At 42.3% G+C, this 14,353-nt stretch overlaps 1 protein-coding gene across 1 annotated transcript; it reads right to left on the reverse strand.

Annotated features, from left to right (window-relative positions):
• Positions 1-331: 331 nt before the first annotated feature.
• On the reverse strand, positions 332-13,513 carry enc3 (ectodermal-neural cortex 3). The gene is made up of 4 exons (XM_044129404.1): positions 13,241-13,513; positions 10,710-11,744; positions 9,853-10,625; positions 332-1,550 (listed from the first exon to the last, which is right to left on the reverse strand). The coding sequence occupies exons 2-3, from the start codon at positions 11,730-11,732 to the stop codon at positions 9,879-9,881; spliced, it is 1,770 nt and encodes a 589-aa protein (XP_043985339.1). The 5' UTR covers positions 11,733-11,744; positions 13,241-13,513; the 3' UTR covers positions 332-1,550; positions 9,853-9,878.
• Positions 13,514-14,353: the final 840 nt, after the last annotated feature.

Consider the following 14,353-nt stretch of genomic DNA (forward strand, 5'->3'; position numbering starts at 1 on the left):
TAAACCAGCTTAGATATGAAGAAAAAGCACTTAAGGACAGTTGCTAAGCAATGCATTACATGGATCAAATCCATGGAGGAAAAAAACATAACTTCAGAATCTGAACATTTCATTATACTACCAGCATGGATTTCAATTCCAGGCCTCGAGGTTGGGCGGCCTGTAACTTTCAGATGCGACATCCTCATCTGGACCTTCCCAGATTATTTGAAGGTATAAATAATTATAGTGAATGTAAATTGCTATAAAAAGTATGTTCCAAAAATAGATTTTATACCAACTTGTTTAAATGTATGTATGAGTTTCAGGTGCATAAAGGAAAAACAGCAAATTGTTTTCAGCAAAATCAGGTTTATTGACCGGTTGTATCAGTGTACATATTGGTAGAACAGACAAATAGATACATTGGCGACTTGCACAGCGTGCGAATGTGGAAGAAGAAGAAGGAGACGTGAAAATGTGCTACAAAAAGGCTTCAATTACTCACACTACCCAAGCTGGGTTAAGACCCATATACAAAATTAAGACCACTGGGAGATTTCTTTGTGCAAATAAAAAAAGATATCTACATATTAATAATTACAAAACTAATGTACAAACTATACACACAAAAGACTTCTAAAAAATTTTACATAGAAATATTCTTTTAAAAAGATCTACAGAGCTAACTACAAAGGAGACACTTAGCTTTTATTCAAATGCAAAATATCACTAAAGTTAAAGATTTTGCTAAATTTATTTTCCATTTTTGAAGAGTCAAACACAATGCAACTCATGTAAATATTACATTCACAAAAACTAAAGAAAAGGACAATAGAGGAAGATGTAACCCTTTGAACAAGTAAAAAAACAAAAAAACAAAAAAAAAACCCTGAGACAAAAACAAAAAAGAACTGAAACAGATAAGTATCTCCTTCAACATTCTCTCCCGCGAGCTTGTTACTTTTTTCAGTTGCAGAGCAGAGTACAAAGTTAGCTCACCAAAATTGAGGGAAGCCCAAGTCCAAAGTCTAAAAATACAGAGAGGAAGAATATTTCTGTGCACAAAATAATACACTTTCACAAACGATTTGCTTCCTTCACCGCACGGCCGGCTGAGGGGAGGTCCAGTTCCGCCCCGCGGGCGAGGAAATAACACACACACCTGAGTAAACGTGTCAGGCGAAAGGGAGAAAGAGCTTCACTGTAAAACATCATGTCCATAAAACTGGAAAAGGACCAGAACGGGTCCGGTCCGGTCACAGTAGCTTATTTGTCCCAGGAGGAGGAAAGAGAAGGAGCAGAGATGACTGCGAGGTCCTCTGGAGTAATCATGGCAACCGCTCCCGCTCAGACTGCTTCCATGAGAAAGTTACACAAGAAGTCAGAGTAAACAGATCAGGTGGTGGTGGTGGTGGTGGTGGTGGGGGGGCGCAGACTCTCAGTCTCTGGGCTGTTTCCAGGCCTCTGCAGACGCATCAGAAGCTCCGACGAGAAGACACAAACCCCTTCTTCTCCTCTTTGGAGCCAGCAGAGTGACATATGCCTGCATACCAGACACCGCAGCGCATCTGGGGGAACAGAAAAGAGGGAGATTAATGTTTAGGTCCAGTGAACTCTGCTGTGGTTGAACGCTGGGCAAGGCGGAGTCTTCATCAGCTTATCACTGTGCCATTTTATCGGGTTTACCCACTAAGTGTTATTAATTCCTCACATTTAACCAGAGTTGTCCTGTTACGTGGGATTACGGTGCTCGGCCCGGTAATGTTCTCGAGGAATAAATACTTCAGGGTTTGAACAAAGAGAACCCGACTTTGAAAATAAGCTTCTCTTAATTCAAATAAGAAACTAATTCCAAAAAAACCCATCTGCTTTCTTCAGATAAAGGTTCAAACGGCAAATCGCCTTCTCAAAATCCCATTCTCCAAATTCCTGCACATGGAAGTAGCATTTTTCACGACAAACGCCATAATGAGTTCTTTTGAAACCCTCATCGCAGGCTTTCTGTGCAACCCCAGATAACTGCGTCTAATTTACCACGCCTGCTAACATGAAGGAATGTTTCCCCGGATATCTGGGGGGGGGTGGGATGGATTGCAGAGAAACTTCATCATGGTGTTTGCTTCTGATTTGCATGTTTCTGATGATAGCTCTGCTCTTTGCACTGCAAGTTACAGGCTTAAACATCAGTGCTCTGCAGCAGGCAGAGGGTTATTTTGGGAAGCTCTCATTCCCACAGCTGGCATTACAGAAAGCATCCATGTGCTACGCAGGACTGTTGGAGTTGTGAATAATCAGCCCGAGGCACAACAGTTGGATTCAGGTAAAAGCTGCTGGAACAGCAACAGGGTGCAAACAAGTCTGAGGCATACTTTCAGAGATGGAAGAAAAATAATCTGAACATTAAAATGCCTCAAAGCAGAAACCTGTTTGATTCTTCACGAAGGATGTGAACATTCAGTACAAACAGATGTTGCAATATTTTTGTTTTTACATAATGAAGTGCGCCATTATGCAGAAGACAGAGCAAGAATCTTGAGAGATTCGATTGGAGGAAACTAATCCGTTGGGATATTTTAAGGCAGCAAACACAAAAAAAAGGCGAGTGCTATCAGCATGCATCAGAGCTGATATTGGACAGGGAGAGTAGGTGGTGCAATACAGGGTCTGACTCACTGTGACACAGCTCCTACTCAGCCTGTACTCCTGTACCACTCCAGGCTAAACATGCAATCTCCGTTTGCTGCTTTGGATTTTACCCTAAACCCAAAACACTGAGTAAAAAGGTTGCTGATTTTATGGATTAAAATCAAAACGACTACAAAGCGTTGCAGACGTTACATTTGTGGAGATGGATGTGCATTTTCCCCTTAATCTGTGTGCAAACATAAATTTAAGCAAAGAGTCGTTCACTAGGCTGCAGCTCCATGTTTCCAATTTTAAATTCCCTTCTGACAGACGATACCTCTGTTCAGAGTGTAAATAAGTACGGACCACCCACAGGAGGAAGGCTACAAACCAGCACTCTGAATACTGTTCTTACATAACAGTTCACTGAGAAAAACCGAAAGTCAGCCAAGATTAGTGTCAGCAGAACAAAGCTTTGTAAAAACCGACATCTGAAATCTTTCACGAAATTCTAATTTATGCATCTCCAGTTCCTGGATGATATCCATTGATCAATCTGCCTTCCTGAAATTTCACTGGAGGTGGTGCCGAAGCAATATTCGCCACGAGGCAAACTGAAGCTTCTGGGAGACAAGGAAGTACTGCTGATTCCACAGAGCCGAGCAAAAGTAAAGCAACTGTACAAGAACAAAAACTTTATTTTTGCTCAGTAATGTAAAACAAAAACAGACAAAAAAGCTACTCCTTTTTCATGAGCGGTAGATGAACTTTTTCCTTCCACTCTGTTTTTCAGGCATATATCTAGCACTCTGTAGAGTCAACATCTTTGGCAAAGACCTTTTGTGTGTCGTCCTACTTTTGGATGCAAGCTGTAATCGACAAACTTACCAAATCCTCTCTGTTCCCACGTCAACAACAACAGATCCTGCCCTCACCAGCAAAATGCGTCACTCCGTCTCACACACACTTCCTCTAATGTTACATGTCAAGGTCGATAACATGCAGCCCTGAGCTGGATCGTTTACACACATCCCCTTTCACCCACATCTCAAGCTATTATTAATATTAAAATGATCACCAGCTGCCTGACTTTCTTTAGAGTCTCGTGTCTGCAGCTAAAACACGTTTTAAAGAAATGTTGATTTTGGACTTAAACTAAAATCATGAACTTGCTAAAACTGAATCGAGATTTTTACTTTTGTCCACCCCCCTTTTATTGTGGTTTCATGCCGCAGTCCATACCTGCGCCCACCAAAAGTCCGGTTAGCTGTAAAGTCCCAAAGCAAAGCCCAGTAACTCCTCCTTTAGCGGCCTGTTCTGGGTTTAATAATGACCACCAAGACGTCCATCCTGCAATGACCTACACATGACTAGACTTTGCTCCATCTCCATGAGTCTCATAGGGGTTTCTGCAGCGAACAGGAATGTCAAAGCTGCAACAAAGATGATCTCTGTGGGACTGGACGTGCTCCTCTGATTAATTACCAGACGGCCAGTCGCTCCATCCTGCCTCAGCTGGTTCTCTGAAGAGGCTGCTGGAACTGTATGACAGCTCGTCTCTTTTTAAGGCTGTAATCTAATTAGTCTGGGTGATTATTCAGCCATTTCAAACGTCGCCTTTCCTTTACCTTTTTGTTACCCTCGGCATGGAGAAAAGGCCAATAAAACCTCCATTAGGTTTATGCTAATGCGGCCGGCCGTGCCGAGGGGCTGTAATGTGGCGAACTGATTACTCGAGGGACCGCAGCAGAAGTGTGTATCCGAGCTGAGGTGGTAGAGGGAGTCGTTGTCGTACGCAGATGCCGCAATAAAAGCTCCTTTCAGCTCGTGTTCCTGGTGGCCCTCACAGCGAGGCATTAATAAAACATTAGTATTGAGTGACTGGGGGCCCCTGCGCTCCTCCTCCCCGATCCTGATGCGACCTTTCCATTTTACAGCAGCTGTCCGAGCCCGCCAACGAGTCCCACCGCGGCCCCCCGACCTCTGCAGGTGTACCCTGCCACAGAGAGCTGCCAACTTCAGGAGAGATCCGGCTAAAAGAGGTGTGTGTGTGTGTGTGCGTGTGCGTGTGTGTGTGTGCGTCTTTGGGGTCTGGTAGAAGGGAGTGATAGGGCTGGGAAAAAAAACTTTAAAATAGATAACAAGCATTTTGTGGACGTTTTGATTTAGTGGGAAAAGGAGGAGATTTGGAAGTACGACTCCATGAGTAGATCTCCAGTTACAACCCATCTGCGACCAACAGCTAACTAATAACCCTGAGGTGACAGTAAGAGAGAATACTATCGCTACCCAAACTTTAATTATTGCTGGCAAAGAAACTGGTTTAATTACAGGTAAGCCCTGGAGACTAAACCAGCTTTACTTGCTGGAAGGATAAAAATAAAACAAAAGCCTTTACCAAGCTCTTTTGAGGGAGTTTCTTGCTTCTGCAGTCCATTTCAACTCATCCCAAAGATTTCAGAGGTCAGAGAAAATTATTTTGACTCTCCGCATGCATAGCGTCCATTTGCTTCGACTGCAAAATGATCTAAACATTCTCCTTGATTCTTGTATTCCTTTTCTATAAATTACATGTTTAGTTATCCTGATCATGTTTTGAACCAGGCCTCTGATTGGCTAACCTACTGCCATTTGTAAAGATTATTCTTGTATTGATTGTAATGAATGAATTTGTGGTTAATGTAATACTTCGCTGGTCTGATGAAGAAACTTCATGGGGCACTAATGGTTGCCAGCTGCATTCCCACTACAAATGTGCAAAAAACATTTTCAATATTCTGCATGTCGATGAGACACAATTTTGTGATTGCTGTGTTTCCATTAAGTAAGAAAACACGTAAATAAGTCTGTACATTTAAGTCTTTACAAATCATGGAGGCGATGGATGTAAACACTAACATGAGCTATATTTAGAATTCAGCCACGGCTCTAGCACTCATCATCCATCTGCCATCAGAGGAGATGTTGACGTCTCATTCAGGTGGAGTTACAAGCACCTTATTCTTGGGAGCAGCTAAGTATGCGGCCATTTTGGGAAAAGGTGGCCAGTGATTTTACAGAAGCGCCATTCAAGTTTTGAATGACAAAACTTGAATGACAAACTCGGGTTTGGATAAAACTGTGCGACCTCTTGTGGCTACAAATAAACTTGTTGCTGCTGTAAACAAACTGGCGTTGCTCATGTGATGCAAAAAGAAAAAGTTTCCAAATACAAACATCTCGATATGGCTGAAAAACCACCACACTGTAGCATAAAAGTAACAGAAAAATGGGGAGTTTTTTCATTAAGCAAATTCATTTTTGGAATTCCAATTTGAGCAATTTTATTGTCAATGGGAACAAGGCTCTGTTGTGTTTGTTTTGTTAACCTTAATTTTAAATATACTATTTGGACTTCAAGCACATAAATCTGCATATTACACAACTTTCTATGCATCAAACTAGACATTCAATGGCGAATGAAGGTTAAGGGTGAAGAAGAGGTTGAGTTTTTTGCTGATGGGGATCGGAGCTGTTTACTCCTGTCTTGACCATAAAAACAAACCTCACTGTTTAAATGGTTACAAATACTTTTCCATCAGCAGCAGCTTCTGGCTCACTGCTCCAAGTCTGCGGTCTGCCACATCTAATGGAAAAGCACAAGGCAAAGAAATACAGTAGGAGGCGACCAAAAGGAGCAGGGGACGACAATCCAACCCGCATCACGCGTCCACATTAACAAATGTGGACTAACGGGAACGCAGACCACACCTACATTCCTGCTGAATTAGAACTGGGTCGGCTGGCGCTTTAAGCAACCAGCGATGTCAGCAATGTGCCGGCCCGTGTGAGCGAGTCTGAGGGTAGTAAGAGTGGAAAACAAGTGGTTTTTACTACTGTATAAAAACCAACAATACTACCAGTGAATACTTGAACAGCTGACTGGTGGTTTTCAGCTGCAGCAAACCTAAAAGGGAAGGGACACGCACACACACTCACACAAAATCACACACTTTGTTTTCTCTCTAACCCCAGTTGAACGTTGACAACCTCCAGAGAAATGTATTTTTAGGCAGGCGTTAGACTCAGCTGCCAGTCTCTGCAGAATATGCTTTATGCTCCTGCTGGTCTTATTCACACTTCACTTTTTCTCCTGCTTTGAGATGATTTTATGTTTTCCTTATATTCTAATGAGGTTCCTCCATCCCAGACAACCTTCTCAAGGTTATGACTTCAGGTTGGGTCACACCCACCTCAACTACTTGAGGTGGGTAGGACAATTGTATACAAGGAAGAGTAGCACTACTTCAACATATTCAGATCAAGTAGCTGTCCAAGAAAATATTTGAGTAAAAAAGTATTTGATGAAAAGGCTACTCAAATACTAACTGATCAGAATGTTAATTTAATATTTGAAAATTACATCATACAGACCAAAGTATAAATTTATATGGAACTTTTTGGTATTTTAAAGATCAAAATGAAAATAATTATAAGACCTTCAAACTAACAAAATCACGCAAAAGAATTTTTTTTTCCAAAATCAGTTTCTTTCACTAACAAAAACCAAAGAATATGTTTAGGCTAATTTTTGGTTAAATCAAGTTTCACTTGGTGAAGATCCTCATAGTGGGTAGAGTATCCAGAAATTTTATCATTTTTATTATGATGCTTCATAATAAAAATACTCAAGTAAAAGTAAAAAGTACAGCATAGTAAAAATACTCCTGAAAGTACATTTCTCCAAAAACGTACAAAAGTAAATGTAACTGAACACATGTAAGTAGTTACGACTCAACTCTGAAAACTCCTAACTGAGGTCTGAGAAGGCATTAACCCTCCATAGCAACACGCATATCACCTTTTCTCCTTCAGGCTCCAAAGTGTCAGGTAGAGAAAGACAGGACACGTGAAGAAAGAAGTTTGACTTGATGGGCCAGAAGCTGGAGGTTTTTTGTTTTTTTTTTAACTCCCCTCCTCCCGGCTTTGCTTTAATTAGGCATACATGTCGTCAGCAGCGGTGGGCTGGTTGGTGTAACTGAGAATTCACAAGGATGTGGCGCCTTGATCTTTTACAGTCAGGCTGTCTGTCTCCATCATGGCTCTACAAAAGGGAAAAACAAAAATCCCTCCACTACCATGGCTACAGCAGCCCATATACCAGCAGCTGCATACTGCTAAGCCCCCAGCTCCACCGTCTCCAGCTGTTTACTGTACACACCAGCCACGCCTAAGCTCTTTGCTCATTACTTGCTTCCTCCTAAAAATCCTCCAAAACTAGAGCCTGTTTTATAAGTCCAGATGAAAAAAAGGACTTATAAATCTCAAATGAACTTTTACTGAATTCGCTGTTGACTTTTAAAAATCTTTTTTTTTTGGAATCTGTGAGCTAATTTTCTAGTAATGTTTAGGAAAGATATGCATAAAATATGATATTTTCACAATTCATTGTTCTACAACACTATTTGAACTTTGTTCCATTCTAACTATTCAATGTTTACAACATTCAGCATTTGTGTGCCTTGACTTCCTATATTTAAAACAGTTTTACCCCTTAACTAATTTTCCCACAGAAAATGTCTTGTCTTGAAATTATTCAAACACTTTTTGCTTTTTGAAGGACAATTACGCTCTCCCACTTTGTAACAAACACAAGGAAATGTAATTCTCAAATCAGAAATCTTTGATGCATCATTAAGTTTTAATAAGCTGGAATGTTATATAATCTGGTGCACCTTCATTGGAGAGTGTTTTTGATGAGACTCAATTATGTTTTCTATACATCTGATACAGCAGTTGAATTTTTACTTATATTTAAACTTCTTTAGGAAGTCGCATTTTCATTTTACATTATTTTAATGTTTTAGTGATTTTAAAACACAGCATATCTTTTTTTTAGCTAATTTCCAATCCAGAAACTTATCATTACAGATTATTGAACTCAGAAGTTGTCACTTTTGAGTTTTCTGCCGTGTTTCGATTTGTCCTCTCTCCCTGGTGTTTTGGGAGATTTCTCTAAAAGCTCTTCCCTACTAGGGTATGTAGCAATGGCAACGTATTATATAAAGCTACTTCAAAAAGTTGGACAACAAAGCAATTAAATTAAGTGCAGGAGTCCCTGCGGTTGCATAACTAGCTGGATGAACTGTTTTTGTTTTGATTATTGATTGAATAAATGCTAAATTAAGCTAGCAAACCGGGTCACATGACATATAGCCCAAAACTTAAAACTTAAAATGGCCTAGCTCTAACATCATTCAGCCTTTCCTCTTCTCATTTCAGCAACTAGGCCCCTCCTTAAACTCTCTCTGCAAATACCGAAAGACATGTCAGGGGAAAATCTTTTATCAAGCACAAACGTGTGAAATTTCCCACCTGTCCTTTCCTGAGGCAGATTGAGCTGCTCAATTCCTAAAGCAGTCTGGTATGATATGAGTAAATTATATTTCCATATCCTGGAGACGGGGCACTGCCTCCTCCCTTGCCGTGTCCCTGAAGCTATAAAAAGCCCCCTGAACTGCTGTTTATCCTTCGAAGAGAACAGATTGCCCTGTCAACACATTCTAATCCTATAATTCAATGTATAAATAAGCAGACATCTGCAATATTTTTATGTGGATGAAGTGACAGCGACATACGATCTTACAAAAAAAAAGAAAAAAAAAAAAGAAGCTCTTTCTGAATGCATCCAGAGGGCACTTCAAATGACACATTGCCTCTTCCACCTGCTTTCAGTTACTGTCTAACAACAGCTTGTCCACCAGGCAACCCTGACCCCTGTGGATCAAGCTGCCTCACTTAACTCCCCCATCCACACAAGCACAGACCTCATCGGCCGACTCTACACCTCACTCCACTCTGTGACGGAGGCCTCAGCTTACAGTCCTGGCTTTGTAATTAGCAGTGCTGCTGACATTCTTTCTACCCCATAAACTCCAACATGTTTGTCCAACACCCGGCACTTAGATAATCTTTAACAGCCGTAACCCCTGGCAACCTGCAAAACAGTTTGCGGCTTTAAAGTGACTGCCTCGGGTTCAAAGTGGAACTCACCCAGGCACAGAATCTAACAAGGTGGCAGAAGCTGATTTATGCTCTTTACACTGCAGCTAAAGTTTGAAACCAACACCAATGTTTAATTTGCTTCCAAGGAGCCAAACCTTCTGTAGAAGACTGCAAGATAATATGACTCCTTAGAAGTTAGGTATAAAGAAATTCAGTATGACTAAAGACTTTTACACATTAATGGAAGCTGCAATTACTCACCTAGAAAAGTTGCAGAGCCTGTGTGTCTAAGACGGCAGGTACTTCCATGTGCTGACAAAGGCAGTAGGAATGAGTGAGTATGGCACACTGGTCACGCTGTCCCAGGAGTCTGATGATGGATCGTAGCAGTCTAGCGTCTTACACCTCTGAGCCCCAAAGTACCCTCCAACCACATACAGCCTGTTCCCTGATGCCACCGCGTGACAGCTGATCCGTTTGGCCGTGACATCACCGAACTTCGACCACTGATACGTCTCGCTGTTGAAGCGGTACGCAGAGCTGGCTGAGAACTCTGTGTCGCCTCCGATTACGACAACGTGGTTGCCGACGACGGCCGCTGCCGTGTACCGCCACAGCTGAGGACAGGCGGCGGGTACAGACCACCGGTTCTGGCAGGGGTCAAAGCACTGCACCTTGGGGTATTTGTCTCTGTTCACACTGGTGCCTCCGAAAGCAAAGAGTTTGTTTTTGGCACCGACAACCGCAGCATTGCTCACGCCTTCCCTCAGCGGGGCGACCAGGGTCCACTTGTTGCTCTGAGGGTCATACTGTTCGACTTGTTTTAGAGACACGGACGGAGACGCAGGGAAGGATCCCGCCAGCGACGTGTGTCCTCCCACTACGTACAGCACGTGGTCAAGCTCTGCAGAGCCGTGTCCAAATCTGGCCACCAGCATTGGCGCTGCTTTTGACCACTCATCGTGCAGCGTGTCGTAGACCCAGACATCCTTGGAGGCTCCATTTTCAGAGCCGCGGCCTCCAGTGACATAAACCTGGAGAACAAAGAGATATAACATAAATTCAAGCTGAAGACATGCTACAAAATGGATTTACTGTAGTTTAGATTACACACATACCTTACAACCAATGGCACAAGCACTGCACTCCTTCCTGGGGCTTGGGATATCTGTTTTGGGTGTGATCTCCTTGGTTTTGTTGTCAATCATGTAGACTTTGTCACACATGAATGTCTGTCCCCCAAGAAGCAGCAAGGCCTGGCTCACTTTTCTGGGCCGCGCACAGAACCCCGTCACAATGCCGTCGTTCTGGAGGATCCTCATCTTGCACCGCACTGCGTCTTCTACGATCTCCCGGCCCACCTTGTGGCACATCACCAACTCCTCCGAAGCGACATTCTTCAGCAGATAGGACTCTGGCAACAGGGCCAGGCGCACGCATCGCAGCAGATCAGGCAACTCACTGTGCCGCCGCTCCATGTCCGCCTTTACCCAGTCGATGACAGCCTCGTACACCAGGATCTCGTCCTCCACCTCCAGCTCCTCACTGAGGATCAGCTCCTGGACCTTATCTTTGGGCAGGCTGAGGAAGTCCTCTGTTCTGAAGAGAGTTGCAAAGTTTGCCAGGCACATTCTCCATGACAGCTCATACAGCCTCTGACACTGGTGGGCGTCTGAGAGAAGCATCATCCCGAGACAATTAGACGGATGGAGGTTCTTCTCTAGGAACTCTGCCGCTGCGTCCCGGATGTCGTGGAACTGAAGCATGTCCCCAGCTTCCAGCAACGACTCCGCGTTCTCCTCATTGATGATGACTCGGGCCGAGTAGGCGTAGTCAAGCAACAGCTCCAGTACTTCCGGATGGAGGGAGTCGTGAAAGTTGACGTCAGCATCCCGACTCTCCCTGAGCCCCCCGCTGAACATGGCCTCAAAGTAGCGGCTACAGGAGGCCAGGACCGCCCGGTGGCATGGGAAGGAGCGGTTGCCGGCTTTCAGCACGACGTCGGTGAAGACTCTTCGCTTGCGCAGCAGGTTGAGCTGAGTCAACAGGCTGTCGGCATGCGTCGTCTTGTGAAAAAGCTGGATGTTCATGGAGCCGGAGCTGGAGCGTGACTTCCGGTTTTCGTGGCTGCTTACAGACATCTTGACTTTGACCTGGCAATAAAAGACAGTAGAAAAAATGTCAATAAACTGCATCAAAGCGGCCAACTTACTTGGATTTTTATTGCATTTTTTGTTTGGCTTGTACTGAGGAAAACGTAAGATCCAAAGGAAGAAAATACAGAAAAATTGACAAATTGGTTGATGAACATGGATGGAATGACAAATGGAAAAAAAAAAGATAATTGGACAAATAAATATTTAGATAATAAGTGGATAGTCCTGGATGGATAGGCAAACTTGATATGTAAACAAACAATTATGAATTCAAAATTAGACAAAAAGAACAGATGGATGGAAAAAGAAATTGACAAATGAATGGGCAAACAAACAGAAGGCTGCACAAACAAATGGACCAATGCATACTAAATAGGTAATTAGATAATCTTATTTTTCCCTACACCAGAACACTTTCCAACTCCCTTTGATGTGACCATTACTTCCTTGCTATATGTATGAATAACCCTGGTAGATGATGAATGATCGTTCAAAAATAAAACCCTTGCATCAGCTGAACGGAAATGAACTTCAGACTGTAGAGAGAGATGAAAGGAGATGAGATAAGAAACACTCCCACTGCAAAACCAGTGTGTACACTGCATGCCACAGAGCTTTGCACTGTAAAATCAATAAAACATACATCGCAGTCAGAACTCAAAGACAAAAAAAAATATGAAACTATAAAATGACCTTCATTGATTCGTCTTTCAGTGTAATTACAGTAAGATAAAGAAGAAACACCTGGGCGTGCTATCCTGAGTCACATCTCAATGCCCCTATAAACAATTGAAGACCGAGTCATCAGATGAATTCCTGCATGCTTGTTCAGTTCCTCAGCAGGATCACATGCAAGATGGTGCCAAAGGCGAAGCTTTAAAGCCCACATTTGAAGTGACACCTCAAACCAGCTCCTTCGGCACCAAATTATATAACCGGACTAGAACAAATTAAACCAGAAACCTCTTCCAGATCATCTGAGGAGCCAGAATTACAGCTTCCGCTCAGAAATATTATTTTGAATAATATGCTACAGCTGAATCGTCGCACCTTTATTATGGTAATTACCTCCTAGAGAAAAAAAAAAACAGTCCAGGCTTCATAAAGGCTGCACTCTGCTTGAAAGCGACCGAATAAATATCTTCCGCTTAAAAGCTCCTTTTGTTTCAAAGTAGATAAATTTAAGTCGACTATTCACTCCGGCTGAAAAGGCAGGACTTCCGTGGAGGGACTCTGAGTGAAACCCAACTGGGTTTTTGTGCAGTAAATGGGAAACTCTGGTCAGCAGATCACCATGCGCTCAACTTTCCTCCTAAGTTAGCAGCAGTCCAAAAAACATCCAGGCTGCTGCTGCTTTACAGCCGACATCAAAGCGTCCCGAATTACAGCCTAAAGCCAATCCCCTTCTAAATACACACTCTTTTTAGGATAGAGGAACGCCAAATGAGCATAATTCTGTATTTAAGGTAAAGATTAAGCGTCTTGAAGCTTACCGTTGACACGAGCAGAAGGGCCGATCTAGATTTCTTTATCTCGGCTACAACTTCGTCTTCGATCTCTCTGAAGTTGCGCCGCAATTTAGACAAATCTCCTTTTTAAATTCACAACTGAATCCCACACTAAATGGCTAGAAGACGGTAAAGACGGACGGGCCATTTGTTTGTTCTAAAACTTGGAGTATGTCCGCGTAGGAACAACGTGAAAAGTTATGTAGCTCCTAGGACGACGGTTGAAGCCCGACAGGCAGCGAGTCTGAACCGAGAGAAAGAGCAGTGGTAGCAGTGGAACTCCTCCGACTCCGCCCACCTCGCTTCAGCTGACCAATCAGCTGCCGCCTCCACTGAAAAGCCTTTCTTTGTATTCATTCCTTATTGTCACAAAAGCGCCGCAATAAATCAGCAAAAAACACCTGTCATTGGGTGCTTAAGCTGACTTTAACAGTAACTTTCTGCTACATTTCACAAATGCCCTGCATCAAAACAGACTCACTCATACAGGAGGATGTCTACAGCTTTTGACATCAACTTTCCTGTTTTTCTGACATCTCAATCCTTAAAATCACTTTTCAAAGAACTTGTAACTAAATATGTATATTTTAAGTTTACCTAAAAACAGATAAACATAGCTCAATATCAAAATTATCTGATTAACATCAGATTATTTTTGCCATTATAATAAGTTATGTGTATTTTTATATAGTGTATGTAAATATATAGTTTCATATATGCAATGACTGAATGGTCTCAGAGTTCAAGTTTCTGTATCCTATTACTCTAAGTTCAAGGTATTTCAGCTATCCTTGCATCCTGATTCCTGACTTACATTTCTTATTAGGGTCACTCTTCAAATACATACTTAATATATTTGGGCAACTTTTTATTTCCCCTACACATAAAAACAGTCACAGTGTTTCAATGTTAGAAAGAGAAAGGTTTGACGGCCATACTTGTGTCAGAAACACAAGTTGCAGACACGTTCTTCACAATTTCACAGAAATTAAATAAAATGCTTGAAAAAAAGTCTAAAAGTCTTCTTTTAGGACATTTTGTGTTGTGTGTCAATAGTGAAATGTGTCACAACAAGTTTATGTTGTTTACCAATAATTT

The sequence above is a fragment of the Gambusia affinis genome, linkage group LG10 (assembly GCF_019740435.1).
Source record: "Gambusia affinis linkage group LG10, SWU_Gaff_1.0, whole genome shotgun sequence".
NCBI lineage: Eukaryota > Metazoa > Chordata > Actinopteri > Cyprinodontiformes > Poeciliidae > Gambusia > Gambusia affinis.

Excerpts from the sequence above, each read along its gene's own strand:
- enc3 (XM_044129404.1), bottom strand. The coding sequence starts at position 11,732 with ATGTCTGTAAGCAGCCACGAAAACCGGAAGTCACGCTCCAGCTCCGGC. Across the intron at positions 10,626-10,709 it reads CTTGTGCCATTGGTTGTAAG|GTTTATGTCACTGGAGGCCG; the intron begins GTATGTGTGTAA and ends TTTGTTCTCCAG.